Source organism: Perognathus longimembris, chromosome 1, assembly GCF_023159225.1.
Source record: "Perognathus longimembris pacificus isolate PPM17 chromosome 1, ASM2315922v1, whole genome shotgun sequence".
NCBI lineage: Eukaryota > Metazoa > Chordata > Mammalia > Rodentia > Heteromyidae > Perognathus > Perognathus longimembris.
Window position 1 is genome coordinate 70,951,202 of NC_063161.1, and position 26,171 is coordinate 70,977,372.

The 26,171-nt window shown below is 54.8% G+C and overlaps 3 protein-coding genes across 4 annotated transcripts in view; 2 read left to right on the forward strand and 1 right to left on the reverse strand.

Moving 5' to 3' along the window:
- Agfg2 (ArfGAP with FG repeats 2) overlaps positions 1-15,246 on the forward strand; it is a 37,020-nt gene extending 21,774 nt beyond the window's left edge. Inside the window, exons 6-13 of one of the 2 annotated variants that reach the window (XM_048368301.1) lie at positions 4,567-4,692; positions 5,285-5,317; positions 10,911-11,031; positions 11,154-11,227; positions 11,380-11,463; positions 13,655-13,780; positions 14,158-14,243; positions 14,828-15,246. In XM_048368301.1, the coding sequence (XP_048224258.1) occupies positions 4,567-4,692; positions 5,285-5,317; positions 10,911-11,031; positions 11,154-11,227; positions 11,380-11,463; positions 13,655-13,780; positions 14,158-14,243; positions 14,828-14,881 (704 nt within the window). In that variant the 3' untranslated portion in view covers positions 14,882-15,246. The remainder of the gene's footprint in view (positions 1-4,566; positions 4,693-5,284; positions 5,318-10,910; positions 11,032-11,153; positions 11,228-11,379; positions 11,464-13,654; positions 13,781-14,157; positions 14,244-14,827) is intronic. The other variant, XM_048368308.1, reaches the window with a different exon arrangement.
- A 4,765-nt stretch (positions 15,247-20,011) lies between these two features.
- LOC125367642 (insulin receptor substrate 1-like) lies at positions 20,012-22,001 on the forward strand. The gene is made up of 3 exons (XM_048368325.1): positions 20,012-20,415; positions 20,643-21,614; positions 21,936-22,001. The coding sequence occupies exons 1-2, from the start codon at positions 20,034-20,036 to the stop codon at positions 21,593-21,595; spliced, it is 1,335 nt and encodes a 444-aa protein (XP_048224282.1). The 5' UTR covers positions 20,012-20,033; the 3' UTR covers positions 21,596-21,614; positions 21,936-22,001.
- A 646-nt stretch (positions 22,002-22,647) lies between these two features.
- Positions 22,648-26,060, reverse strand: Sap25 (Sin3A associated protein 25). The gene is made up of 7 exons (XM_048368319.1): positions 25,555-26,060; positions 24,476-24,591; positions 23,640-23,746; positions 23,402-23,555; positions 23,177-23,274; positions 23,012-23,083; positions 22,648-22,969 (listed from the first exon to the last, which is right to left on the reverse strand). Exons 1-7 carry the CDS (start codon positions 26,058-26,060, stop codon positions 22,727-22,729), a joined length of 1,296 nt encoding a protein of 431 aa, XP_048224276.1. The 3' UTR covers positions 22,648-22,726.
- Between the last annotated feature and the right edge of the window lie 111 nt (positions 26,061-26,171).

Genomic DNA, 26,171 nt, shown 5'->3' on the forward strand with positions numbered 1-26,171 from the left:
CCAGCTTGTCTGAGATCAGGATGGCTACATCTTCCGTTTTGGTAGGTGCGTTTGCTTGGAAGATCTTGCTCTATCCTTTCATTCGGAGCCTGTTTTTGTCCCTTGCTGTAAGGTGGGTCTCTTTTAGACAACAGATGGCAACTTTTTGTTTGCAGATCCATTCTGCCAGTCCACACCTCTTTATCGGAGAGTTTATGCCGTTTATATTCAAAGAGATCAAGGATAAGAGTGTTTTTTCTCCTTCCATTTTCTTATTGAGCTGTTTTTCCTCTTTTTTTTTTTTCTTGTCTTTAGTGAGCTGCTCTTTCTGTTGGGCTCCTGCTATTGTAGTTTCTTTCTGTTTCTGTCTGTGTCCTGTACAATTTCTGTTGGGTGGGATTCCCCTCTTAGAATTCGTTGTAGGGCTGGTTTTTTATTCACATACTCCTTTAGATCCTTTTTGCTATGGAAAGATCTGGTTTTCCCCTCGAATGTGAACTCCAACTTCGCTGGATATTTTATCCTAGGTTGCATGTTGTTGCCCTGTCGAACTTGGATGGTGTTCTTCCACTCTCTTTGTGCGTGGTAGGTTTGTGTGGAGAGGTCTGCTGTTATTCGGATCCTCTTCCCATTGTAGTAAATTTCTTTCTTCGCTTTGGCTGCATTTAAAATTTGCTCTTTGGGGCTGGGGATATAGCCTAGTGGCAAGAGTGCCTGCCTCGGATACACGAGGCCCTAGGTTCTATTCCCCAGCACCACATATACAGAAAACGGCCAGAAGAGGCGCTGTGGCTCAAGTGGCGGAGTGCTAGCCTTGAGCGGGAAGAAGCCAGGGACAGTGCTCAGGCCCTGAGTCCAAGGCCCAGGACTGGCCAAAAAATAAAAAAAAATAAAAAATAAATAAATAAATAATTTGCTCTTTATCCTTGAGATCTGAAGTCTTGAATATTATGTGCTTTGGGGTGGCTTTTCTGGGGTCTGGCCTGCCAGGTGTCCTATAGGCTTCAGTTACCTGGATGGGGTCCCTTGTGAGATTGGGGAAATTTTCTGCAATAACTTTATTGAAAATATGATGAAGCCCTCTGCTCTGGTATTTGCCTCCTTCTTCTATTCCAATTATGCAAAGATTATATCTCTTGTCTTTGTCCACTAGCTCCTGGATTAGTCTGCCCTGAAGCTTCACCGTTTCTTGGAGTGTGGTAATTTTCTGGTTATCGGCTGCATCATCGTCCAAGAGAGAGATTCTGGATTCCATATGGGCAATTCTTTGTGCTGTAGATTCAATTGCGGAGTTTATGGATGTCAGAGAGCTATTTATGGTTGCCAGATCAGCTCTGATCGTGGAAATTTCTTCCTTTAAAGAGTTGCATTTTAAATCTATTTTTTCATGCATTTACTTGTCATGATGTTAAGGTCTTTAAAGGAGGTTTGCATTGTATCCATTTTTGCTTCCATTTCTTTCTTGGCTTCCTGGATGTCCTTCAAGACTTCCACTCTAAACTCCTGGAATTGTTTTCTGATTTTGTTTCTGACACTTTCCATCATTTCTGTTAACATGGCCTCAGTTGTATTTTTATTCTCCATCTCCTCTTCAGTCTTGCTGCTTTTTGGAGCTGGCGAGTTGGCTTGCCCTTTGATGAACTGTGTTATATTTCTTTGTGATTTGCGCATCTGGAGATCTGTGGGTGGCTTCCCTGGTTTGGTTTTGTGCTGGTTCCCGCTGGTCTGTCAGTGGGAGCCTTGTGTCCTGGTGTCCTGGCTCTGGGTTTGGGTTTGGCTGTTGAACCTTGCTTCCCAATGGGTGAGCGTGTCCTTCTCGGTTGTTGCTGAGGTGGTCACCCTCACTGCACTTGGGGGTGGGTAGGTTCTGTGTCTTTCTCTGCGGGACAGTGTCCTGCCGCTGTGTTGTGCTGACCCTAGCGTGCCCCTGGTGGGGGTTTGCTGGTTGCTGATTCAGCGTGGCGTGGAGGTTTATCTCTTCTTTGGTTCTTTTTTACACTCTGTATCTTGGTCAGAGGTGCTCACCTCTCAGGCGGTTCGCCCTCCTGTGTGGACCGCTCCGGGGCTGGTGTTGTTGAGTGGCGGCCCACCCACTTGTGCGAAATGCGCCAAACTGAGTAGGCACGGCCGCTGGAGAGCTCTGCCCTCCTGTGCAGGAGCGCCTACCAGAACGGGCGCTGTTGTCGGGGGCCCCGCCCACCTGTGCGCTGTGCGCCAACTACAACGGGCACTGCCGCTGTGGCCCTGCCCACCTGGGCGGGGTACGCCTACCAGAGCGAGCCCCGGGTTGTTGGGTTGTGCTTGCGCCCTCCCACGAGCCCGCTGTGAGGGTCGGTATGTGTGGGGCCCAGTGGGATCAACTGTCCAGGCGCGGGTTAGCGCCCTCAGACTGCACCTCCGCTGCGAGGGGGGTGCGTGATCAGGCCCAGGTGTCCCTGCTGGGCTGGTATTGCCGACCAGCACCTGTGGCTTTAGTTGAAAAAGTCCACCAGGAGCAGGCCCCTCAGGTGGGGCTTGCACTGCCTGCAGGGGCGGGGCCGGTGCGGCCAGTTCAGGCTCCTCTGCAGCCTTGGCACTGCTCCGCCCTTCCCCTGTTAGCTCCTGTGTCTTCCCAGGGCCTGATGGGACCTTCCCGCCTGATTTGGGGGTTCTTTGTTCTCTCAGGGTGGGGAGGGGGAGGGAGGAAGGTCTAGCTTCTTTGTAGGGTTTGGGTCTCTGATAGCTGGTCTCCCGTTGGGGGAGTAGGTAATGGGGGACTCACTGGTCCTGGATTGTATGTGCGCCCCGCGCCGCCGTTGGTCCTTCCGTGGTGGAGTGCTGTGGTGTGGTGAAAGGTCGTGGTGGCGTCCCTGGCTCTCCCCTTCTGCACCGCTGGCTTCCCCAGCCACTTACGACTGTTCCCGGTGTGGACCCGAACTTCCCGTCGCTGCCATCTCCGTGTGTCTTGGTCCGTGCTCTCCCTGGGGTTCGTGGAGTCCTGCTGTCTGGACTCTGCACTCCCAGTGTGGGTTTTCGGCAGTCGGTCTGCCATTCGCCGGGTCCCCTTTCCCAGCCTGGCCCTGTTTGGGCCAGGGTTGGCTGGTGGGGGGAGGGTACCCCGGAGATTCTCTAGTTCCGTGCAGGTTATAGGCTCTTCTTTTTTGCTCCTTTTTGTTTCCTGTGTTTCTCCACTGCTCCTGGCTGCTGGTTTTGCTGGGTTCTTGATGGGGTGTTGGGTGCTGGAGTTCCCAGCTCGCTATTCAGTTGGAGCGAGTCGGGGTGCCTCCCTACTGTGGCGGCGCCATCTTCCTCTTCCCGGGGTTACAATTTTGAGTGACCCTAAAGCATTACAGCTGTGGGGCTCCTGGCCCTACCTTTTAGAACATGGAAAGAGCCTACTTTACTTAAAACGGGAGGAAGGCTCGGTGCTGGTGGCTCATGCGTATAAATAAGCCTAGCTCCTTAAGAGGCTAGCCTGAGCAGGAAAGTCCATGAGAGTCTTCTCTCCACTTAACTACCAGAAAATAGAAAGTAGCTGTGGCTCAAAGTGGTAGAGCACTAGCCTTGAGCACAAAAGCTCAAGGACAGAGCCCAGGCCCTGAACAAGCCCCACAACTGACAAAATAGACAAGTTTTGAGTAAAATGGTATCTAGTTTATTTTTTATTTTTTGCCAGCAGCTGGATACTGGGCTTAGACTCTGGGCCCTCGGCTCTCACACAGCTTGCTCATCACACCTCCAGTCAGTACCTTTTTGTCTCTTTCAAGCTCTGTCTCCCACAAAACAATCTTTTTTTTTTTTTTTTTTTTTGCCAGTCCTGGGGCTTGAACTCAGGGCCTGGGCACTCTCCCTGAGCTTCTTTTGCTCAAGGCTAGCACTGTACCACTTGAGCCACAGCACCACTTCTGGCTTTTTCTGTTTGTATGATTCTGAAGAATCAAACCCAGGGCTTCATCCATGCTAGGCGGGCACTCTACCACTGAGCCACATTCCCAACCCTTTTTTTTTTTCTTGAGTAATTATCATGTCAACATATCAAGCCCTCACAAAATTCTTTTTGACACAGTTCTGCCCTAAACTAGGCGCTGACAATAATGTTGGTACCACCTAACGTAGGGATAAAGAAAAAGATGGCCAGGAGTGAATCTGCAGGCCTTCAGATGGCTTTTTCCCTGGCATGGATCTGGCTGGCCTCCTTGGGCCATCTTCCTCTGCAGAACCTGTACAAAGGTAACATCCCATTAACAGTGACTTTGGAGCTGGCTGCTGGAGCTCACACATGTAATCCCAGCTACTCAGGAGGCTGAGGTCTGAGGATCACAGTTCCAGGCCAGCCAGGAAAAATCTGAGAGACTGTTATTTCTAATGAAAAAAAGCAGAAATGGAGCTGGGGCTCAAGTGGCAGAATGCTAGCCTGGAGCATAAAAGTTCAAGGCTCATGCCCTGAGTTTAAGCCCCAGGACTGGCGCGCACACACACACACACACACACACACACACACACACACACACACCTCAAAAACCAACCTGTGGTCTTTGGCCCGCGGCCAGTAGTTACGTAGATGTACATATACCTTTTCTTTAACCTTTATTTTTTCTCTGCCTGTAGTCCAGACACCTTCCCATGGGGGCTTTGCCAACTTTGATGCCTTTGGCAGCAGCCCCAGCTCTTCTGCCTTCGGAAGCCTCCCTCCAGCTGGCCAGGCCCCGTTCCAGACCCAGCCAACCCCTGCAGGTAAATCGCCGCTCCCATTTCCATGCTGCCTTCCAGCCTGCCATCCACATCCATGCATGTCCGCGTTGAAATCCAAGCTGACCTAATAACCTTGCAAAGGAGAGGATGCTTCCAGAAAGGGGAGGCAGAGAGGGTGGGGGCACTGGGGTTTATTTATCATTTTAAGGAAAATGGTTGGGCAGGTTCTATACTAGGAAATTTGTGAGTGTGCACCTATCACCCTAACCAGGAATGGAACTGTGACTCAAGGACTAGAGCCTCCGCCTTGAAAGCTAAACCTAAAGGAGAACTCAAAGTTCTCAGTTCAAGCCCCAGCACACAGACACACACACATGCTTATAAACCCATCTTGTATTGTTAAGAAATTGTAAGAGATGCTCTTTTCCCTTTGAAAGCATTCAGTTTCTCCCTCAGCCCCCAGACTTCAGCCTTCATGGTCAGTGCATTCCCCTCCGGTTGTCTCAGATGCGAGGGAGGGCAGCTGGAGGGCTGTGGAGAGGCATGTGCATGTGTAGGGACAGGCCAATGACTCATGCTCTCTCTCTGTCCCTTCCTCTGCCCTCCCTTGCCCTCCTCACACCTTCCCTGCCAGCCAGTCGGATGCTAACTGGGAGTTACAGCTTTGGTAAGTTCTCTTCCCAGCCCACAGCTTACACGGGTTCCTCCCACAACAAAAGTTTTTGAGGTCTGAAAGGATCCCATTAAAATGTATCCAGCACTGCTGTACAGGGTGTGCTTAGATTGTGTGAGAACCCCGGGTTCAGTCTCCAACACCAAATGATACACAGAGGTAGAAAATCGAGCTGTTTTATAGATGAGGCCATAAAGCAAATTCTCAAGTGGTTGGGCCCACAAAATGGCTGAGCTGAGGCTTCTTGACTCTAACCCTTCTCCACAGCCTCCCACTGGGCCCCAGCAAAATGGTGGGTTGTTCTTATTTTGATTTGATTTTATATTTCTTGGTGGAACAAGAAGAGAAATTTTATATTGATTAAAAAAAGTTTAATGGACACAAAGAAGTTCTTGTAATCATGAGCGTAAGGTAACTGACAACATAACCTTGAGATTCGTAAAGAAGCTGTTAGACACAGAATTTAATGGACTAAGAAAGTTCTATAAATGCCCTCACAAGATTCATGATAAGCCAGGCGCTGTGGCTCACATCTGTAATCCTAGCTACTCATGAAGCTGTCATCTGAGGGTTGAGGTTTGAAGCCACCCCAGGCAGGAAAGTCCATGCGACTTTTTTTTTTTTTGCGGGGGGTGGGGGGGGGTTGGTTGTGGGGCTTGAACTTAGGGTCTGGGTGCTGTCCCTGAGCTTCTTTGTGCTCAAGGCTAGCACTCTACCACTTGAGCCACAGTGCCACTTCCAGTGTTTGAGTGGTTAATTGGAGAAAAGAGTCTCACAGGGACTTTTCTGCCCAGGCTGACTTCAAACTGCAATCCTCAGTTCTCAGCCTCTTGAGTAGCTAGAATTACAGGCTTGTCTCCAATTAACCACCAAAAAGCTGGAATGGAACAGTATTGCAAATGGTAAAGTTCCAGCCTTGAGTGCAAAAGTTCAAGCCCCAGTATTAGCACACACACAAAAAAACTCACTATAAAATAAATTGGCAAGCAAACAAAAGGATGATCTGAATAATTGTTTTGTTAAGTTTGAGCTAATAAATATGACTATAACAACTTTGTAACCAATAGACTATGTATTCTTTTCTTTGTCGGTTGAGGGGCTTGAATTCTGGGCCTGGGCGCAGTCCCTGAGCTCTTCAGCTCAAGGTTAGTACTCTGCCATTTGAGCCACAGCACCACTTCTAGTTTTCTGGTGGTTAAGTGGAGATAAGTCTCACAGACTTCCCTGTCTGGGCTGGCTTTGAGCCATGATCCTTAGATCTCAGTCTCTTGAGTAGCTAGTATTATAGGCCTGAGCCACTGACACCTGGCTGGTATTCTTTTTTTTTTTTTGGTGGCCAGTCCTGGGCCTTGAACTCAGGGCCACAGCACTGTCCCTGGCTTACTTTTTGCTCAAGGCTAGTACTCTGCCACTTGAGCCACAGCGCCACTTCTGGCCGTTTTCTGTATATGTGGTGCTAGGGAATCGAACCCAGGGCTTCATGTATATGAGGCAAGCGCTCTTGCCACTAGGCCATATTCCCAGCCCCTGGCTTGTATTCTTTTCTTTTTTTCTTTTTGCCAGCCTGAGGATTGAACCCAGAGCCTCATGATGGGCTAGGTGTGTGTTCTACCACTGAGCTCCATCTCCATCTCAGAATATATTATTTGCAAACATAAAATCTTTTTATGATTTGACACTATAGGAACCAAAATCTCCACAAATTCCAACAACTAAGAATTGCACAAGTCCTGCTTATGTGATAAAAGATATTCTAAGCTAGGTACTAGTGGCTCATACCTATAATCCTACCTACTCAGAAGGCTGAGATCTGAGGATTGTCGTTTAAAGCCATCCCAGACAGATAAAACTGAGAAACTCTCATCTCTAATTAACCAGTAAAAAAACATAAATGGAGTTATGGCTCAAGTGGTAGAGTGCCAGTCTTGAGTAAAAAGACAAGCTAAGAGAGAGAATGAGGACCTGAGTTCAAGTGTCACCACTGGACAAAGGAGTTCTAAATAAAGTTTAAAGTCATAGAACTGATAAGAAGAAGATAGACCATGGAAAACAGACAAACAATGTCTACAAAATATCTGTTAAACTCCCATAGTTAAAGGATAGAATGCCAGGAGTTGATGGCTCACACCTATAATCCTAGCTACTTAGGAGACAGAGATCTGAGAATCTTGGTTCAAAGCCAGCTGGGGCAGGAAAATCCTTAAGACTCTTATCTCAATGAAGCACCAGAAAGCTGGAAGTGGAGCTGTGGCCTAAAGTGGTAGAACACTAACCTTGAGCAAAAGAGCTCAGAGACAGCATCCAGGCTCTGAGTTCAAACCCTATAACCAATTAGAAAAGAAACTATGCTGGAGGCATGACTCAAGTGGTAACATACTAGCTAAAGAAATAGAAGGCCTTAGTTCAAATTCTGGTACTAGCAAAAATAAAAAATTTAAAAACCCTGATACCTTTTTTTTTTTTTTTGCCAGTCCTGGGGCTTGAACTCAGGACCTGAGCACTGTCCCTGGATTCTTTTTGCTCAAGGCTAGCACTCTGCCACTTGAGCCACAGCCCCACTTTTGGCTTTTTCTGTATATGTAGTGCTGAGGAATTGAACCCAGGGCTTCATGCATGCTAGGCAAGCACTCTACCACTACGCCACATTCCTAGCCCCCCCATACCTTCTGAAATGCCTTCTTGGCACAACTGATTAAAGATGGAGTTCATGGGACAGACCCAAAAAGAAGGGAAGACTTCAGTTGCATAGCCAGAAGGCATTAAACTTACTTTATCCAGTGTCTGGTTGTCTCAAAGCAGATCACCCACAGCCAAACCCAGTGGGCCCACAAGAAAAAAAAATTCCACTTTGTCAGTGGAGAAACCAGCTCATCTCACTGGCCAGTTACTTGGCTGATGTCCAAGTAACAGGAGGCTGAGATCTGAGGATTGTGGCCGGAAGCCAGCTCAGGCAGGAAAGTTCATGAGGTTCTTACCTCCAATTAACCAGCAAAAAGCCAGAAATAAAGCTGTGGCTCAGGTAGTAGAACAACAGTCTTCAGTGAAAAAGCCAAGTGAGAATAAGAGGTCCTGAATTTGAATCTCAGAACCAGCAAAAAAAAAAGAAAGAAAGAAAGAAAGAAAAAATAGTGCTGTTAGTGGTAATGGGAAACCCTATCTATCATCCCTACCCACTATGACCAGAAGAATGATCTGAGTGTGGCATAAAGAATGGTTGGGCATCTGGACGGTGGAACACAAGGCCCTGAGTCTGATCCCCAGCACCAAAAAGCAAAACAAACAAAAACAACAAAAGGCTGGGTATAGTTGCTCCTTCCTGTACAGCTACCCAGGAGGCATATTTGGGAGGATTGCAGTCCTAAGCCCCAGAGCAAAGCAAAATATCCCAAAAATACCAGGCAAAAAGGGTTAGAAGTAGGGCTCATGCGGTAGAACACTTGCCTAACCAGTTTAAGGCCCTGAGTTCAAACCCCAGTATTCCCAAAGACAACACCTCCCTCACCCCCCCCCCCAACAACACAACAAACTTAACTGTGTATGAAGTAGGAAAGATTTTGAGAGGCTGTTATCTCTTCCCACAAGCATGGTTTCATGTTTAAATTTCTGAGGAGCGGAGAAGGCAAGGTTTGAGACTGCAGTTACCTCTGAAACCACTCTAAGGCACATATGCAGACCTAGCTGCAGGAGAGAGGGGCTGGAGGTGTGGGTGTCCAGTGTAGATGGCTAGATTAGAAGAGCCATGGTCCTCCTGGGTGGACTCCCTTAGTGAAAACATCCCTGGGCCTGAGACCTGGGCTACTTGAGTTAGAGACAACTCTGCCCTCTGGTGTCCACAGAGAGGTACTGCAGGCCTGGTCAGCAGATGTATACCACCCTGGCCTTAATGTCCTTGTGGGTGAAAGGATGGGGAGCTGGGCATGCATGTGGGAGGGACATAGCACAGGAGGAGAAGATGCTGAGTAAGATAGAGCTGGTCCTCATGACCAGGCAGCAGGAAGCTGAGATTTGAGGATTGTGATTCAAACACTTATCTCCAGTGAACCACCAGAAAACCGGAAGTGGCGTGGTGGCACAAAGTGGCACAGTGTTAGCCTTGAGCAAAAGAGCTCAGGGTCAGCCTTCAAGCCCCATGACTGACAATAAAACAAATAAACAAAAAAACTAGGGTGCTATGAGAGGAAAATTGAAGCCCAATTCACCCTAGGTCAGGGAAGGCTTGAGCAGGGGGTTGCCACGGTTAGGGCTTCTTGCTGAAGAGTAGGACCTTGTTTCCTTGGGTTTTCACACTCAACAGCCCCCACCGTGAGAACTCTGAGGACCCTCGAGCCTGTCTGCTCTCTTGACCCCTCAGAGCCAGAAGGCATGAATTATGCGTCACACCTTGACCTAGATTTCCAAACCCTCTCACCTATCTCAGAAGGGCTTTAGGACAACCTAAGGCAATTAAACAAACAACAACAACAACAAAAAAGATTCAGGACAGGACAACACTGTGTCAGAATCACACAAAGTGGCAGAGCCACAACTGGAGGGCAGTTCAGCCAATAGCTGTGGATCATCGCCCAGTGGGAAACCAAGGCAAAGTTTGTTTCATTCAGTACCGAGTCTTCCAGCTCTCCTGGTCTCCACTGCCTTCCCCAGCAGCCCGGAGTGGCCGCAGCCTTGATAGAGCTGCATCTGACCCACAGATAAGGCACTTTCCAGAGAAATCCGCCTGTGAGATGAGATTGCATGCAGTTCCTACAACTCTTGTCCTAGGGCTGTTGCCTAAGATTTTGCCCCCTGTGCTTTTCCTGTTGCATATGAAGATGGGGAGAAGGGGAGTGGGCAGTTGGCCAGGCCCCATGAGCTGCTCCTCCCCCCCACCCCAAGCTGAGGTGGCTCACACCTATAATCCTAGCTGCGCAGGAAGCTGAGATCAGAGAATTGCAGTGTGAAATCAGCCCAATTCAAAAAGTCTACAAGACCCCTTCTCCAGCTAACCAGCAACAAGCCAAGCTAGAGGTGTGGCTCAAGCAGTAGAGTGCTAGCTGAGCCAATGAACCGAGTGAGCATGAGGTCTTGAGTTCAGGACCTAGGAAGGAAAGGAGGGAGGGAAGGACAGAGTGCTGATGGCTGGAGACTCAGCAGTCCTGTAGTGTGTGTCTGCTGAGCATACTCAGGACTTGCTGTCCCTAATGCCTCTTCTGTCTGTCCGTCTGTCCCTTCCTATGCCATGTCAATAAATACTTGGGACCGTAGCACTCAGGAGAATGAGGCAGGAGGATCTCGAGTTTGGGGCCAGCCTGGGCTGCAGAGCAAGACCCTGTATCCAACAACAAAGCAGCGGGCCCTGTGTAGAGGAAGAGTGACATGGTAACTGAAGGCAGCAGGGGTCACTTGAGGGGGCACCTGCTTTTACCTGTACCCCAAGCTCAGAGCTCAGGGTTGCTGGAGGAAAGGCTGGGAGTACTCAGTGGCTCAGAAGCCTGGGCCACCTCTCCTGCCATAATTCCATTCTTTCTCCACAGCATTCCACCTCCATCTCCTGCTCCCCCCCCCCCCCACTCACCCCAGCCTTCCCCATTTTGTCTCCTGTGGTGCGCAGGGAGCAGCCAGGTGACCCCATTTGGCACTGTGCCGCTGGCCGCTGCCAGCCAGCCCACCAGCCTTCCGGACGTGGGCAGCTTCCTGGGACCCGGGGTGGCAGCTGGAGGGGTTCCCGGCAGGTGGGTGCAGACATGGGGGGGGCTTGCCTTTTGCAGCCTGGTCCCCCTTCCTGGCCTGCTTGCCTCCCTCTTGCTCCCTGGTCCTGGAAGATAGGCACCCCACTTCTCTCCCTGTACTGCAGCATCTTCGGGGTGACAGGCCAGGTTCCCGCACTCCAGTCTGCCCCAGCCGGCAGCTCGGGACTTGCATTTGGAGGTGAGTGCATCCCACGGGGAGATGCCAACAAGAGAGCGGACCCATGGCGGGTGGGGGGGGGGGCGCTCTGGACAGGGAGGGGTGGATCAGGGAGAAGCATGTGCTGTTTCCAGGGGCGTTTGCAGACTTCTCTCTCCTTGTTCTCTGGGCAGCCTTCACCAATCCCTTCACTGCCCCTGCCGCCCAGCCCCAGCTGCCTTCCACCAACCCATTCCAGCCCAATGGTCTGGCCCCAGGTAAGCCACCAGCCCTTCCCCTATCACCAACCCCCCCCCCCCCCACTCACCCTAGCCCCCCTTCCTCCCCACCAGAGGAGCGCCAGCACTCCCTCACTCCTGACTCAGTTCAAGACACAGCCATTTCATTTCCAGGCCATCTAGTGGGTGGAAGTAGAAGCTCCACCTGATGCCAGTGGCTCACACCTATAATCCCAGCTCCTGGAGAGGCTGAGACCTGAGGATCACAGTTCCAGGCCAGCCCAGGCAGGAAAGTCTGTGAGACTCTTATCCCCGTTTAATCACCAAAAAGCAAGAAGTGAAGAAGATGTGGCTCAGGTGGTAAAGTGCTAGCCTTGAGTGAAAAAGCCAAGCAAGAGCACAAGGCCCTGAGTTGGAGCCACCAGTGCAGGCACACAGAGAGAATAAAAGGGGCTGGGAAGGTGGCTTAGTGGGAGAGTGCTCGACTCGCATGCATGATGCCCTGGGTTCAATTCCTCAGCACCACATAAGCAGAAAAAGCCAGAAGTGACACTGTGGCTCAAGTGGTAGAGTGCTAGTCTTGAGCAAAAGAAACTAAGGGACAGTGCCCAGGCCCTGAGTTCAAGCCCCAGGACTGGCAAAAAATAAAACTTATGAAACAACCAGAATTTTATTTGTTTTGTTTTTGTTGCCAGTTCTTGGGTATGGACTCAGGGCCTGAGCACTGTCCCTGGCTTCTTTTTGCTCAAGGCTAGCACTCTACCTCTCGAGCCACAGTCCCACTTCTGGCTTTTTTCTATATATGTGGTGCTGAGGAATTGAACCCAGGGCTTCATGTATACGAGGTGAGCACTTTGCCACTAGGCCATATTCCCAGCCCACAACCAGAATTTTATTTTATTTTTTAAATGCTTTTTTTTAGTCTTTTGTTCATTCTTTATTATTTTTTTATTATCTTAGTAGATGTACAAAGGGATTACTATTTATCCTGTCAGCTTATGATTACAAGGCATACTGATCAGTGTTGTCCCTTTCATCCTCCTTCCACATCCCTCCAAACTCGACCTAGTCCCTCCATTGTCCTAAATTTCACTCATTCTTTGTTTATTTGTTTTGTTTTGTTGCCAGTCTTGGGGCATGGACTCAGGGCCTGAGCACTGTCCTTGGCTTCTTTTTGCTCAAGGCTAGCACTCTACCACTTGAGCCACAGTGCCACTTACAGCTTTTTTCTATATATGTGGTGCTGAGGAATCGAACCCAGGGCTTCATGTATATGAGGCGAGCACTTTACCAGAAGGCCATATTCCCAGTCCACAATCAGAATTTTAAAATCAGAAGAAAAAAAAAAAGACAAGATGGCTCTAGCCCCTTCCTTTCACCTGTCCAGAAGGTTGTTTTTATGTTGCACCACAAGAGTACAGCAGTTCTACCTCCAGACCCATCTAAGTCCCAGTCAGGCCCTCCTGTGCCCTATGCATAAGCAACCAGGGGCCTCCTGTACCTACCCATGCATAAGCATCCAGGGCCTGAGTGAAACCTCAAACCTGTTCCTTGCCCTGGTCAGCAAGGCCTGGCATCTACTCTGCCCAGCCGCCCACAGCCTCTGCTTTGTCTCAGACTGTTGGTTCAGCAAGAGGAGAGCTGGTATGGTGGTGTGTGCCTGTAATTCAGCTACTTAGGAGGCAGAGCATAGGAGGATCTCTAAGGCTGACCTGGGCAAAAATTTGAGACTATTAAAAAAAAATTTTTTAAGCAAAAGGGCCTGGCTCAAGTTGTATAGTGGTTGCCTAGTAAGTGCAAAACCCTGAGTTCCAAAAAAGAAAAAAAAATATTTAAAAAGAAAAAAAGGAAGGGGAGGGAGCTGAGCCCGGTGAGCCTTGCCAGCGTGTTTTCACAGAGGGTTTATGGGATGGGCACTGTGCCTGTCGTAGAGGTGAAAGAATGGGACACAGGGCCACCATGATGCTTGGGTCTCAGCCTCCTGAGCAGCCACCAGCACCCAGCCGTAGCTCCAGGTCTCTGTCATGGCTGTATTCATAGCGACTGCCCTCAGCTCCCTGACAGGCAGGTGGACGGTAGAAAGTAGGAGCCGACCAGCTCCATGGTGTGTTCGGGGTCCTTCTACTGGGGGCCTATTGTTAGGAAGAAATCCTTTATCCCATTTCCCATTGGGAAGGATTTAGGCAGCCCACCTGCCAGACATTTGCCTGAACCTTCCATCTCTTCACAGGGCCCAGCTTTGGGATGAGCAGTGCCGGGCCTGGCTTCCCCCAGCCAGTGCCACCCACCGGGGCCTTTGCCAGTCCCTTTCCCCCACCACTGTACCCAGCACAGACCTCACTGACACAGAAGAATGGTAAGGTGTTTGGTGTGCCCTCCTTACTCCTGGCTCCCCACCTGTGTGTGCAGGGACCCCAGAATCTGTTCAGCTGTATTGTAGAGAGGCTAATGGCAAGAAAAGATCTATATGTAGTAAACACAATTTTTTTTTTTTTTAATCTTCAAACCGTGGTTGGCACCCTCATAGGCCTCTGAGCCAGTTCCCTCTGTGACCAGTAGGGGGAGCAAGGGAGCAGAAGATCTGCCCCTTGACAGCTCCTTATCCTGGCTGTCCTGCTGGACTAAAGCAATGCCTGTACTCCAGGAAGTGGGGTCTGGGGGGGAGGGGGGCAGGTGTTGAAAACAACAGGAGGGGTCCACTATGTCACCCACTTTACTTCTCTGCTCCCCCAGGCTCTTCCTTCGTGGACTTAGGATCCTCAAAGTTGGGGCAGAGGCCACTGAGCCAGCCAGCTGGAATCTCCACCAACCCCTTCATGGTGAGTACCCCAGTGTGTGATGTTGGGGAGAATCCTAGAGGAGGAAGCTGTGAGCTGGAACCCACACCCCTTCCCTTCTTCATGGAGTTCTCCATTGTCCTAGCCAGGGATGAACGGGTCGGTTCTGGGGTGTCAGCTCTGGCGTCGTGTCCCCTACCCCCACCCCTTTCCATATACTTCTCCCCCTCGGTGCCCCTCTTCCTCAGCTTGAAGATTCATTTTTTTGTTTGTTGGCTTCATTTTTGTTTTGTCCTGGTACAAATGGCTACAATGCATGGACTGGCCATTGTCCCTTAGCTTTTTCCCTCAAGGCTAGTGCTCTACCACTTGAACCACAAGCTCTACTTCTAGCTTTTTGCTGGTTAGTTGGAGATAATCTCATGGACTTTCCTGCCCAGACTGTCTTCAAACCACGATCCTAACCATAATCCTAAATAGCTAGGATTACAGGCATGAGCTACAGCACACGGCCAGCGTGTAGTTTTGAGGGGGAAAAGTCCAAAAGGAGTCCAAAGTGTATTTGTTTCTTCACTGCCTCCAGCAAATCTCCACTCATCTAATGATGTTTTGTTGTTTCTTTACAGACTGGATCTTCACCATTTACCTCCAAACCTCCAACCACCAATCCATTCTTGTAGCACTGTGTCCTGTAGGGGCTCTTCCCTGCTTTCTGGGGCTCCTCTGTTCCCTGGAGCTCCGGTGACGACCATTTGCCTGTGGGCGTATCTGTGGGTCTTAGACAATAATGGGCCTGGTTCGAAGGAGTCCTGGGGAATGGTGGAGGTGCTAATGTTTTGCTTAGGGCTTCCAGAAGACTCAAATCCAGAATTTTCCTCGAAGCTGCCTCCCTTCTCCACCAGCCCCCACCCAGAGGGACACTAGGGAGAAGTGAAGGCAGAGCTGGTCTAGAAGAAGTACAGTAGTGTGCTTCTTAGCAAATGATTATTTTTTTTGCTGGTCCTGGGGCTTGAACTCAAGGCCTGGGTGGGCACTGTCCCTTACCTTTTTTGCTCAAGGCAGGCACTCTAACCACTTGAGCCACAGCTCTGCTTCTGGCTTTTTGGTGGTTCATTGGAGATTGAGAGTCTCACAGACTTTCCTGCCAGGGAGGGCCTCAGACTATAATCCTCAGCTCTCAGCCCCCTGAATAGCTGGGATTGCAGAGATAGGCCACCAGTGCCAGGCAATGGTGATAACCCCTGTCTCCTTCCCCTGGCACACACATACATACATGATGCTTTCTTCATTCTGGACCCAGAAGAAGTTGGCATGGCCTGACTGGGCAGGAAAGAGTTCTTCCCAGCCTTCCAACGCTGTTCCCTCAGCCACAAGTACTGGGAAGAAGGTAAAGACAAGACATCACGTTGACATGGACGGCCTTCTCAGCCCCGGTGTCTGGTGCCTTGAGCGCCCAGTTGGGCAGTGCCCTCTTTTCACCCTGTTGTTTTGCTTTGCCAGCTTCCGCCATCCTGGCGCTCTGGATGCCTAGCTTTACCCGAAGATTCCACATGCGGAGCTCCCGCCAAGCACTTTAGTCAGCTATTGGTGTCGTGTTTGGATACCAGTGTTTTATATTTATACATAGAATTTTCTAATATAGCCTATTATATATGCACATATATATATATATATATATACACACACACGCCATTATCTCTCTGTCAGCTGCTGCTTTTTTTTTTTTTTTTGTGCCAGTACTGGGGCTTGAACTCAGGGCCTGGGTGCTATCCTTGAGCTTTCTCTACTCAAGGCTAGCACTCTACCACTTGAGCCACAGGTCCACTTCTGGTTTTCTGGTGTTTAACTGGAAATGAGAGGCATATAGACTTGCCTGCCTTGGCTGGCTTTTGAGCCTCCATCTTCAGATCTTGGCCTCTTGAGTAGCTAGGATGACAAGCGTGAGCCACCAGGGCCCATTTCTGGCTAATTTGTAAACATGGAGAATGGGATGAACCCCTAATCTGTGTCTGGACCATGAAAGTGGAAAGCCCAGGGGTGGGGGAAGGGCAACTATGTATCCTCACCACCCCAGAGCTACTCCAGGGAAAGGTTTGTATAATTGGCTGGGCCCTTTTTTTTTTTTCCTACTTTTTCTACATCTCCCATCTCCCCCATCACCCCTCCCCCCCAAATCTGCACCAAAGCTCGTTGCAGGCAATGTTGAAAAAGAACTACATTTGAAAGAAAAAGTGACTCAGGAGTCCTTCTTGGGGCCACAGGTGGGGTCAGTGTGACTGACCTTTGGCTAAGTCCTGCCAGTCTGGGCAGAGTGGCCAAGGACAGGACCGAGTGAGACCCTGTGAGCTGTGGGCCCTGCAGAGGGAGGGCTGCCCCGCGGGGGTTGCTCCCAGTCCACATGGTGGGTGCTATGTGGGGAGCAGACTGCACAGATGTGTGGATCAACCCCACACATTTCCACCTGACACTTTCAGACAACAGCCAGGTGTCGGGCTGAGTGTAGCCACAAGACAGGTATGAGGCAAATACCTCCACCTCCCCCAGTGGAACTCAGGCCACAGGCCTGGAAAAGGCCCTTCCCTGGCCTTTAGCTGTTCATTCTTGACATTTTTCTGGGCCTCCCATAAAAAACAGCAAAGGAATGTGAAGGCCAGGGCCCTCCATTTCTTTCCTTCACAGACTTCTGGAAAGATCTCTAGCTGCTATTTGGCCAGCCAAGCTTGTGCTTCCCTGACGCCAAGAGTTGTTGCCATCTGGTTCCTGCTCACCCAGCCTCTCCCCTCCCTGTCTCTCCTGCTTGGGGAGGGTCGGGCTGCACCCTTTGTTCTCTGGTTTTCTTTCCTACTCTCTGTTTCCCTTCTGGTATTTTTCTCTGCCATCTGCTCCCCATGTGGTTCTAACCACCTATTTCCCTTCTCTCTCAGGGACTGGAGTGGCCCCTGGTCTGTGCCTGGACCATCTAAGCCAGAATGCCAGGGGTGTGGGAAGGGCAGCCCCATGTCCGCCCCAGAGCCCCCTTCTTCCTTTCCTAACCCAGAGCAGTGAGGCCCATGGGGGTTGGAGCTGAGGCAGCTTTTGCTGTTTCAGTCACACTAGGCCATGTTCCAGAAATGTCTTCCTTCCTAGGACTCCTTGCAGCCTCTAGCCCCTCTATCCGACATGGACTTAGGCTAGCTCACTGGCCACTGGCTCACTGGATGGCCAGTCCTGAGTTGCACTGGATGGGTTTCACAGGGGAGAAGAGTGAAATGTTTCCCTGGGCACCGGCTGAGCTGAACCACAGCTGCCTTGCTTGGCACTAGCAGCCCCAGCTCCCTCTATCTCCACTCCAATCCAGGTCTGAGGCAAAAGAACCAGGAGAAGCCCCTGGCCTGACAAAATGGCTAAAGGGCTGGAATGGGTATTTTCCTGCATGGCCTGGCCTGGGGTTTGCAGATCTAAGCCCACTGTAGATAGGCACATGCACGCCACACCACACTTCTGGCTGCCTTCTCCCCTGGCTAACGCCATGCCCTGCAGATGACAGTCCTCTGGATCGCTTCGACTTCAACGGAGCAGAGTGCAGCCCCAGGATTCTGTCTACACCGCCTGCCAGATCCGATCTGGGAGCCACAGGCAGAGAGGGAGGGCATCACTGTGTGGCTCTGTACTCACGTGCCCTCCACAGAGGAGAGGTCACGTGGGACAGCCCTGACCCGCCCTGTGGCTTCCTACCCCCCCCCCCCACAACATTCTTCTAATGCTAGCCCATGGCTGCCATTGGAGTCATGGCTCACTCCTGTAATCATGTCTATTCAGGAGGCTGAGAGCTGACAATCTTAGTTTGAAACCATCCTGGGCAGACAAATCTGAGACTTATCTCCAATTCACCAGCATGAAACTGCAAGTCGAGCTGTAACTCAAATAGGAGAGCATCAGCCTTGAGCAAAAAAGCCAAGCACTAGGCCCCAGGTTTAAGCCCCAGTTACACATGTGCATGCATGCATGCATGCACACATACACATGCACAAAATTCTTACACTGGGATATAGAATGTATTGCTCTGGACCTCGCACAGGATGCAAAGATAGAAGGGGAGGGGCCTGCTAGCAGAGCTGAGGCACTGACACTTCCTGTCCCCAGGGGACTATGTGAGTTACCAGGACTATTGACTATATAAATCTTGTTGGGGTAGGACCGAGGGCAGTGTTGCTGGGGCAACTGATACAGGCCACTTTTTTCCCTGGTACCTGAAAAGTCACATCACCTGGTTCTGTTTACTATATCCCCCTCCCCACAACTTCTGTTTGTCCACACTCCAGGCACTGGAATTGCTACCGTTTCCTGCTTTATCTTTTACCCAGTACCTCAGGGCAGGATGACACAAAGTTGTTTGCAGCTGTCTCTGACAGCAGCTGTGATTTCACAAGGACAGGTGTTGAAAGATCACCTGGCTGAGGGAAGCAGGAAGAGAAGGCAGGATGAGGCATTTGGCTAGCTTCAAATCAAGCTTGGGGATAATGAGGCTTCCAGCCCCTAGAGCACCAGGCAGGAGCCCGCAGACATCCTGTTCCTTGAGGTAGCGGGGCGGCTTTGCGACTGCAAAAAGGAGGAATGTGCTGACATTTGCACACAGAAGCCCTGGGGCTTTGCGTGTTTGGGTGACTGATTAGGGATGCAGCATATACCTAACACCCACCTCTATACAGTCACCAAGGCCATCCCGAGACTGCCTGGGCTCTGGGTGGTGCTTTGGTTAAGAGGTACTGGGACCAGGCCCTGGGTAACAGACACCCATTCTTGGGGCGCTGGTTGCTTCTGCTCTCAACGTGGCCTTTGGAAAAGTGTTGGAGGATCGCAGAACCCTCAGGCACTAACTTCTCTAGCAGAGGCCACTGCTTGGCCTCTTTAGACGTCTCCCTGCAGGAATCCTGCATGCCATAGGGATGGGTCATGCTGCATGTCCACTGGGGCCTGTCTGGCACGAAGTGTGCCCTGGCTGATGCCACCCCCGTCCCAACTGAGCCAGCATTCCCGGGCTCGGAATGGGGGTGGGAAAATGTCCAGCACTGTCCGTACCGTTCGGGACGCAAGGCGCCCTCCACTGGGAAGTCCACGTTTTGGTTCTCAGAACATAAACGGGTCCCAGGTGATGAGGAGGGGTTGACCCAAAAGTTTGTCTTAAGACACCTCCCCGCACCCAGATTGGGGGAGGGGGGGGTAATGAGCCTGCAACTCCGACGTTAGCCCACCATCCGCAGTCCCCGCTGGCGAGGGGCTGCGGTCAGCGCGGTGGGGGGGGGGGGGGGGACAGTGGCGGGTACGCAGAGCCGCCAACGGAGGCCCAGGGCCGGAGGGGCTGTCACGGTGGCGGCTTGCGTGGCCACCCTCTAATCGCCAGCTCCAATCGTCAGCTCCATCGGCGGGCCGCTCTCCCGGCAGGCGGGGCCCTTCTCCACCCCCGCAGCCCGGCCGCCCATTGGTGGAGATGACCCCGTACTCCCCGCCCCTTCGAAGACTCGGTCCCCAGGGTGCCGGTGGCCCCGCCAGACTCCCGGCCCAGCTGAGGATGGCCCACCAGCAGGGGAAGTGGGGACTGGAGCCGCGGCCTGCCTGAGAGGCCCTGGGCCGGCCTTAGAAGCCCGGGTGTCCGAGGTCCGGGAGGCGCATGCGGTGCTCGGCACTTGGCCTTGACTTCCAGCAGGGGACAGAAGCCGGGCGCCGCGCCCGACGGCACCGCCCCATCGACCCCCGAGCAGCCGCGCACAGCCGCCCTTCCCGGGCCCCTGCTTCATCTGCCGCGGATCCGGGATGAAGCCGGCGAGCGGCCGCCCCGCGTCGCCCCCGGAGCCCATGTGCACGGAGGCGGCCCCAAGCCCGCCGTCCCCGCCCTGCCCGCCCGACGTGCGGCTCTGCGGCCACCTGCGCAAGCAGAAGTCCCAGCGCCTGCGCTTCTTCGTGCTGCGCGCGAACCCGCCGCGCCTCGAGTGCTACGAGAGCGAGAAGAAGTTCCGCGCCGCGGCCGCCGCCCGCCCCGCGCAGCCCCGGCGCTGCGTCAGCCTGGAGGGCGCCTGCACCATCAGCAAGCGCTCGGACGCGCGCCAGCGCCACCTGATCGTCGTCTACACGCGCGACAGCAGCCTGGGCGTGGCGGCGGCCAGCGAGGCCGAGCAGCAGGCGTGGTACAGCGCGTTGCTCCAGGTGCGCGCCGCCGCCAACGCTGCCGGCGTAGCCAGTGCCGACCCGGCCGACAGCGCCGCCGGAGCAGCCAACGCCGCCAGAGCAGCCAGCGCCGCCGGTGAGGCCCGAGGCCGAGGTCCGGACGTGGGGGGGCCGGGTTCGTCCGGAGCCTGACCCTGACCCCGACCCCCCCAAGTCAAAATCCAAGCACTGAACGTCCTCGGCGTCGGTTTTTGGGGTACAGTGGCCCCCACGTCCCTGACCGGCTCGCTGTCTCCCTAGGTCCGGCCGCCGCCCACGAGGACCCCGGGCCCTGGCTCCCCGCGCCGTTCCAGGACGTGTGGCCCGTGACGCTGCGCCCTAAGGGGCTGGGGAGGACGCGGGGCCTGGGCGGCGGCAGCTACCACCTCTGCCTGGGCTCAGGGGCGCTGAGCCTGCTGCGGAAGCCGGGGAGCCGGCGCTCCCGCGACGGCCTCGCCGCGCCGCCCGTCCTGCGCCTGTCCCTGCTCAGCGTGCGGCGCTGCGGCCACGCCGGCGCCTTCTTCTTCCTGGAGCTCGGCCGCTCGGCGCCCACCGGGCCAGGGGAGCTGTGGCTGCAGGCGCCTGACGCCGTGGTGGCCCGGAGCATCCACGACACCGTCCTGGACGCCATGAAGAGACTGGGCGGCGGGGCCGAGCCCCTGCCCTGGGACCTGCCGGCCGGCCCCCGCGCGCCCCTCGCCCCCACGCCCTACGACGCCCCGGCGCCGGCCCCGGCCGCGCGGCCCCGAGGCCTAGGGGAGAAGGCGCAGGCGACGCTCCGGACCCTGGCGAGGCTGATGCCCGCCGCCTCTCGCTCGGGCGCGCTGGGCCGGGCCGAGGCCGGGGCCGCGGGGGTCCGCGTCCGGGCCCCGGACGACTACGTGCACATGGGGGGCGACGATGGGAGCGACTACGTGTGGATGGCGGGCCCGAGCGACGCCGGCGAGGCCCCCCGGCACGCGGCGGGCGCGGAGTACGTGCTCATGAATCCTTTCCCGCCCACGGCCCCCGCCACGCAGCCCCGGGGCCCCCGCCGCGCCGATGGCTGGTCGAGGCTGGTGCGGGAGCCTGGGCGTGCGGGCCCTCAGCCCAAGGCCACGCCGCCCCCCGACAGCTGCCTCAACTACATTGACCTGGACCTGGTCCCTGCCCTGGAGGTCGGCGGAGGTGCCCCTGAGGCCCACACCCACAACTACGTGAGAATCAAGTTCTAGCACCTTCCCGGGCTAACAGGTGAGAAACAGGGCAAATGGACAACAGAGCCAAAATTACCGAAGTGCCCCCAACCTCCAGGCCGGGCCTAGCGCTCCTCCTCCAACTCCTTCCCCCTCCCGCCGCAGGCCTGGGGCTGGCAGGGCGGGGCTGACCCTGACCCGCTGCCCTTCACTTCCTTTCCCTCCAGCAGTGTGGCTTAATTAGGAGAGCCTCAGAATGCCCCCAAAGCCTGATTCTTTCAAAGAAAATTCTCGAACATTTACACCTCTTCCCCTCTCCCCAATAACTTATACAGGTCTGGTGTATCTCAGGCAAAATGCTGATCCTGCTTCCTTGCAGAATTATTACAGAGCCAGTCGCAGGCTGCCTTTGTGACCAAGATATGGACGAAGAACCGCTCCCCCACCCCAAGCTGGACAACGCTGTCCCCACACCCGGCAGCGCCTCCAGTTAGTCTCTGCTCTTCCAGGTGCTGGTGGCTCACGCCTGTGCCCTGTCATCCTGGCTGCTCAGGAGGCTGCGGTCTGAGGATCGTAGGAAGACAGCCTGGCAGAACCGTCTGTGAGACTCTTGTCTGCAGTTTACCAAGAAGCTGGAAGCGGAGGATCAGCTCAGTGGTGGGGTGCCAGCCTTCACAAAAGCTTAGGCCCTGAGCCTGACAGCACCCAGACCCTGAGGTCAAGTCCCAGGACTGGCATTATAAAACCAAACAACACACCTAACCCTCATCCAGTCCTAGCCAGCCTCGAGATTGAACTCCTGGGACCCCAGGGATCTTACCATGAGTGCCCACTCCCCAAAAGCAGCGTGATCCTGAGCCACATGCCCAGGCTCGCCAGGCCTGGCAGAGCTGATCAAGTCCTTGCTTGCTAGAGATTCCACCCCACCTCTGGACTATGGACTGACTGCTCGGCCCAATAAAAGTGCCCCGCTCAGTGGCCGTGTTATCTTTAGATTTCCCACCCCACAGCAAGGGGGCAACCAGTGAGTAAGAAGAGACTGAATCCCTGCCTCCAAGCCCCCTCTGTTATTTGCCACAGGGAGACTTGAATGTGCATTGCTGTTTTACTGTTAATACATCAGGCTAGGCGAGAGGAAACCACACCAACTGGGGGGTAGGGGGGTGGGGATTATGGGCCATGAGAGTCTGGACCCTGAGTGACAGATGGACTGGTGTTGTCACAGCAGCTCTGACCACCACTAGTCTCCTTAGGGTTGGAGTCAGGCTCTGGAAGGCTGGCAGAGGCTGAAGCTGAGGCCGAGGCTGAGGGAGCCTCCAAAGGGCGGTGTCTCTGCTCTCCCTGGCTCATCTGCAGCAGGCCAGTGAGGGCAATCAACTCCGGCCCACTGAGCCAGGCTGTGGTGGAACTGCCCTGGGGTGTGGAGGGCCTGCCCTGGGGTGCAGAGGTGCTGCCCTGGGGTGCGGAGGGGCACACCCAGGGGGTCATGACAGGTGGCAGAACCAGCAACTTCATGGAGCCCATGGCCTGAAAAGAGAGGGGGACATTGGTTCTATGCAGAGGCTGGAGTGTGTGCATGGAGGGAGGGCGTGTCTGGGCAGGAGAGGGGTTCAATCTCACCTGCTGAGGAGGCTCAGCCAGGTACAAAGGAACACGCTGTCCACGTGGCAGCAGAGGATCCAAGAGAAAGAAGTCTTCCCGACACATCACTGGGATTCCTAGGGAGGAGAGCAAGGTGGGTGGGTGGGTGGGTAGCCTGGGGGAACCCACCCCTGGCTCCCACTGGGAGGCATTGCAGTGGAATTTGTGAGCATGGGGGATGGGGAGGGGAGGGAGGGGGAGTACCTGGATCTCTGGGCATTGGTTGTCTGTTGTGAGGATGCCCTCCAGGGGGCGCTGGGTGAGGACCCCCCCTGCCAGCCACCTCATACAAAGTGTAGAAAGAAGGATGATACACGGTCCGGTTAGAGAATGAGCTGCCTGATCCACAGCTGGGCCCCTGTGGAAGGCAGGGAAGGTCACTGGAGCCTCTGCCCCTTCCCAAGACACCCTAAGCCAGAGCCACAAACTCTCTCCAACTTACCCATGTCACATTAGATCTTGTTTTAACCTCGTAGTTAGGATCCCATGGTGACAGAACAGCCATCCTGGAAGGGGTCACCTCCCAAGCCATCTGAGGGGTAGGTGGGACTGGGGGTGGGGAACATGTGAAAAGATCAGAACAGGCCCACCAGCTACAGGTGGGGCTGAAGGGGTGGAACACAGACTTAGCAGGAGTTGGGCCCTGAGTTCCAACTCCCAGTACCACACATTAGGCCCTGTGTTGGTGGCTCACGCCTGTCATCCCAGCTACTCAGAAAGGTACGATCTGAATACAGAAGTTCATAGCCAACCTGGGCAGGAAAGTCAGTGAGACTCATCTCCAAAAAACCACCAAAAAGCCAGAAGTGGAGCTGTGGCTCAAGTGATACAGGACCACTCACTCTCTCTCTCTCTTTTTTTTTTTTTTTTTTTTTTTTGCTAGTCCTGGGGCTTGGACTCAGGGCCTGAGCACTGTCCCTGGCTTCTTTTTGCTCAAGGCTAGCACTCTACCACTTGAGCCACAACGCCACTTCTGGCCATTTTCTGTATATGTAGTGCTGGGAAATCTAATCTAGGGCTTCATGTATAGGAGGTGAGCACTCTGACACTCAGCCATATCCCCAGCCCCCCAGCACCACTCTCAATGGCGGGGGGGGGGGGGGAAGCTTGTGAGGGAAGTCTTTGCGACTCTAATTAGTAAAAAGCCAGAAGTGGAAGTGTTGCTCAAGTGGTAAAGCACCAGCCTTGAGTGGGAAGAGGCTGGGCAGGGGCAGTGCCCAGGACTGGGAAGGAAAGTGTGAGGGTGGATGGGGTGAGGGTGGTGAGGCCTGAGCCTACCTGGGTTTGCAGGGGGCCGCTGGGTCACCAGATGCGGGGGGCAGCGAGGCAGCAGCTCCTGCTGGACCCAGGGCCCGGCCCGTAAGTGCAAGGGGCCGGAGACCTGAAGATGGAGGCTGAGGGAAAGGACAAAATGCTCTGCTGGGGTGCCCACGGCCCCCACCTTCCCGCAGCGCCACCTCAGGCCTCCCCCGTGGGCCTCCCGCGTGGGCATTCCCACTCTGGGCTCCCTCCGTTGGCCTCCCAACGTGGGCACTCCCCCACCATGGGCACTCTCCAGTGGGCCTTCCCCGCGGGTTTCCCCCATGGATCTCCCCACCAGCCTCCCCCTCTTCCGTGGGCATCCTCCCCATGGGCCTCTCCCCCGTGGGCACTCCCCACGGTGGACACTCCCGTGGGCCTCTCCCCATGGGCCTCCCCCCTGCGGGCACTCTCCCGTGGGCCTCTCCCCTGCGGGCCTCCCCCATGGGCCTCCACGCCCCCCCCCCCCGCGGACCTCTCCCCCGTGGGCCTCCACTCCCCCCCGGGGCCTCTCCCCTGTGGGCCGCCACTCTCGCCCCCCGCGGGCCTCCCCCCTCGCAGACCTCTCCCCTGGGGGCCTCCACTACCCCCGTGGGCCTCCCCCTCTCCCGTGGGCGTCCCCCACATGGGCCTCTCCCCCGTGGCACTTCCCACCGTGGACACTCTCCCGTGGGCCTCTCCCCCGTGGGCACTCCCTGCCGTGAGCCTCCACTCCCCCCCGCGGGCCTCCCCCCTTGCGCGCCTCTCCCCTGTGGGCCTCTCCCCCGCTGGCCTCCCCACCAGCACAACCCCCCCCCCCCCGCCTCCCCTGAGAGCCTCGCCCCCTCCTCCCCACGGGCCTCTCCCCCGTGGGCCTCTACTCCCCCCTGCGGGCCTCCCCCATCACAGACCTCTCCCCCGTGGGCCTCTCCCCCGTGGGCCTCACCCCCTGAGGGCCTCTTCCCCCCCCCAGCACAACACCGCCCCCCCACGCCCCCTCAGGCCTCCCCTGCGGGCCTCGCCCTCTCACCCCCACCCCACCCCCCGCAGGCCTCCCTCACGGCAGCGCCTGTCCTCACCTGTCTGGGGTCCATGTTACCCCCGCCAGCTCTCCGGGACACCAGGCCGAGTTCTGCCCGCCGCTCGCACCCAGCTCCTCCGCGGCCTTTCCCTCTGCGGCCTCCTCCATCGGCTCCTCCACGTCCTCCTGGCCCGGCTCCTGCTCCTCCACGTCCTCCTCCTCTCCTGGCTCCTGCTCCTCCACGTCCTCCTCGCCCGGCTCCTCCATGTCCTCTTCGCCCGGCTCCTCCGCGACCGCCCTGCCTCGCTCCTTCATGCCCAGCTCCTCTGTGCCCCCGTCGCCCGCGCCCTCGAGCGCGGACGGCCAGGACAACATGCCGAGTGCGCGTGAGGGAGGCCGGGTCCGCGCGGCCGAGCCCTGCGTCACGTGGCCTCCCTGGCGTCGCCCCCGCCGAAGCCTACGCAGCTCCCACCTCGCATTTCCCGCCAGGGGCGGCTCCCGCCCCCGCCAACTCCAGCGCGCCCCCTGGCCGCAGGGCTGGAAATGCCTGCGACGTGCGTGCATGCGCGCTAGCCTCACGCATTAGAGCACGCACGCGTGGAGCACGCACTCGTGCGGCCTCACTTGCTAGAGCACGCATGCGCACTGGCTCATTCACAGACAAGAGGGCGCACG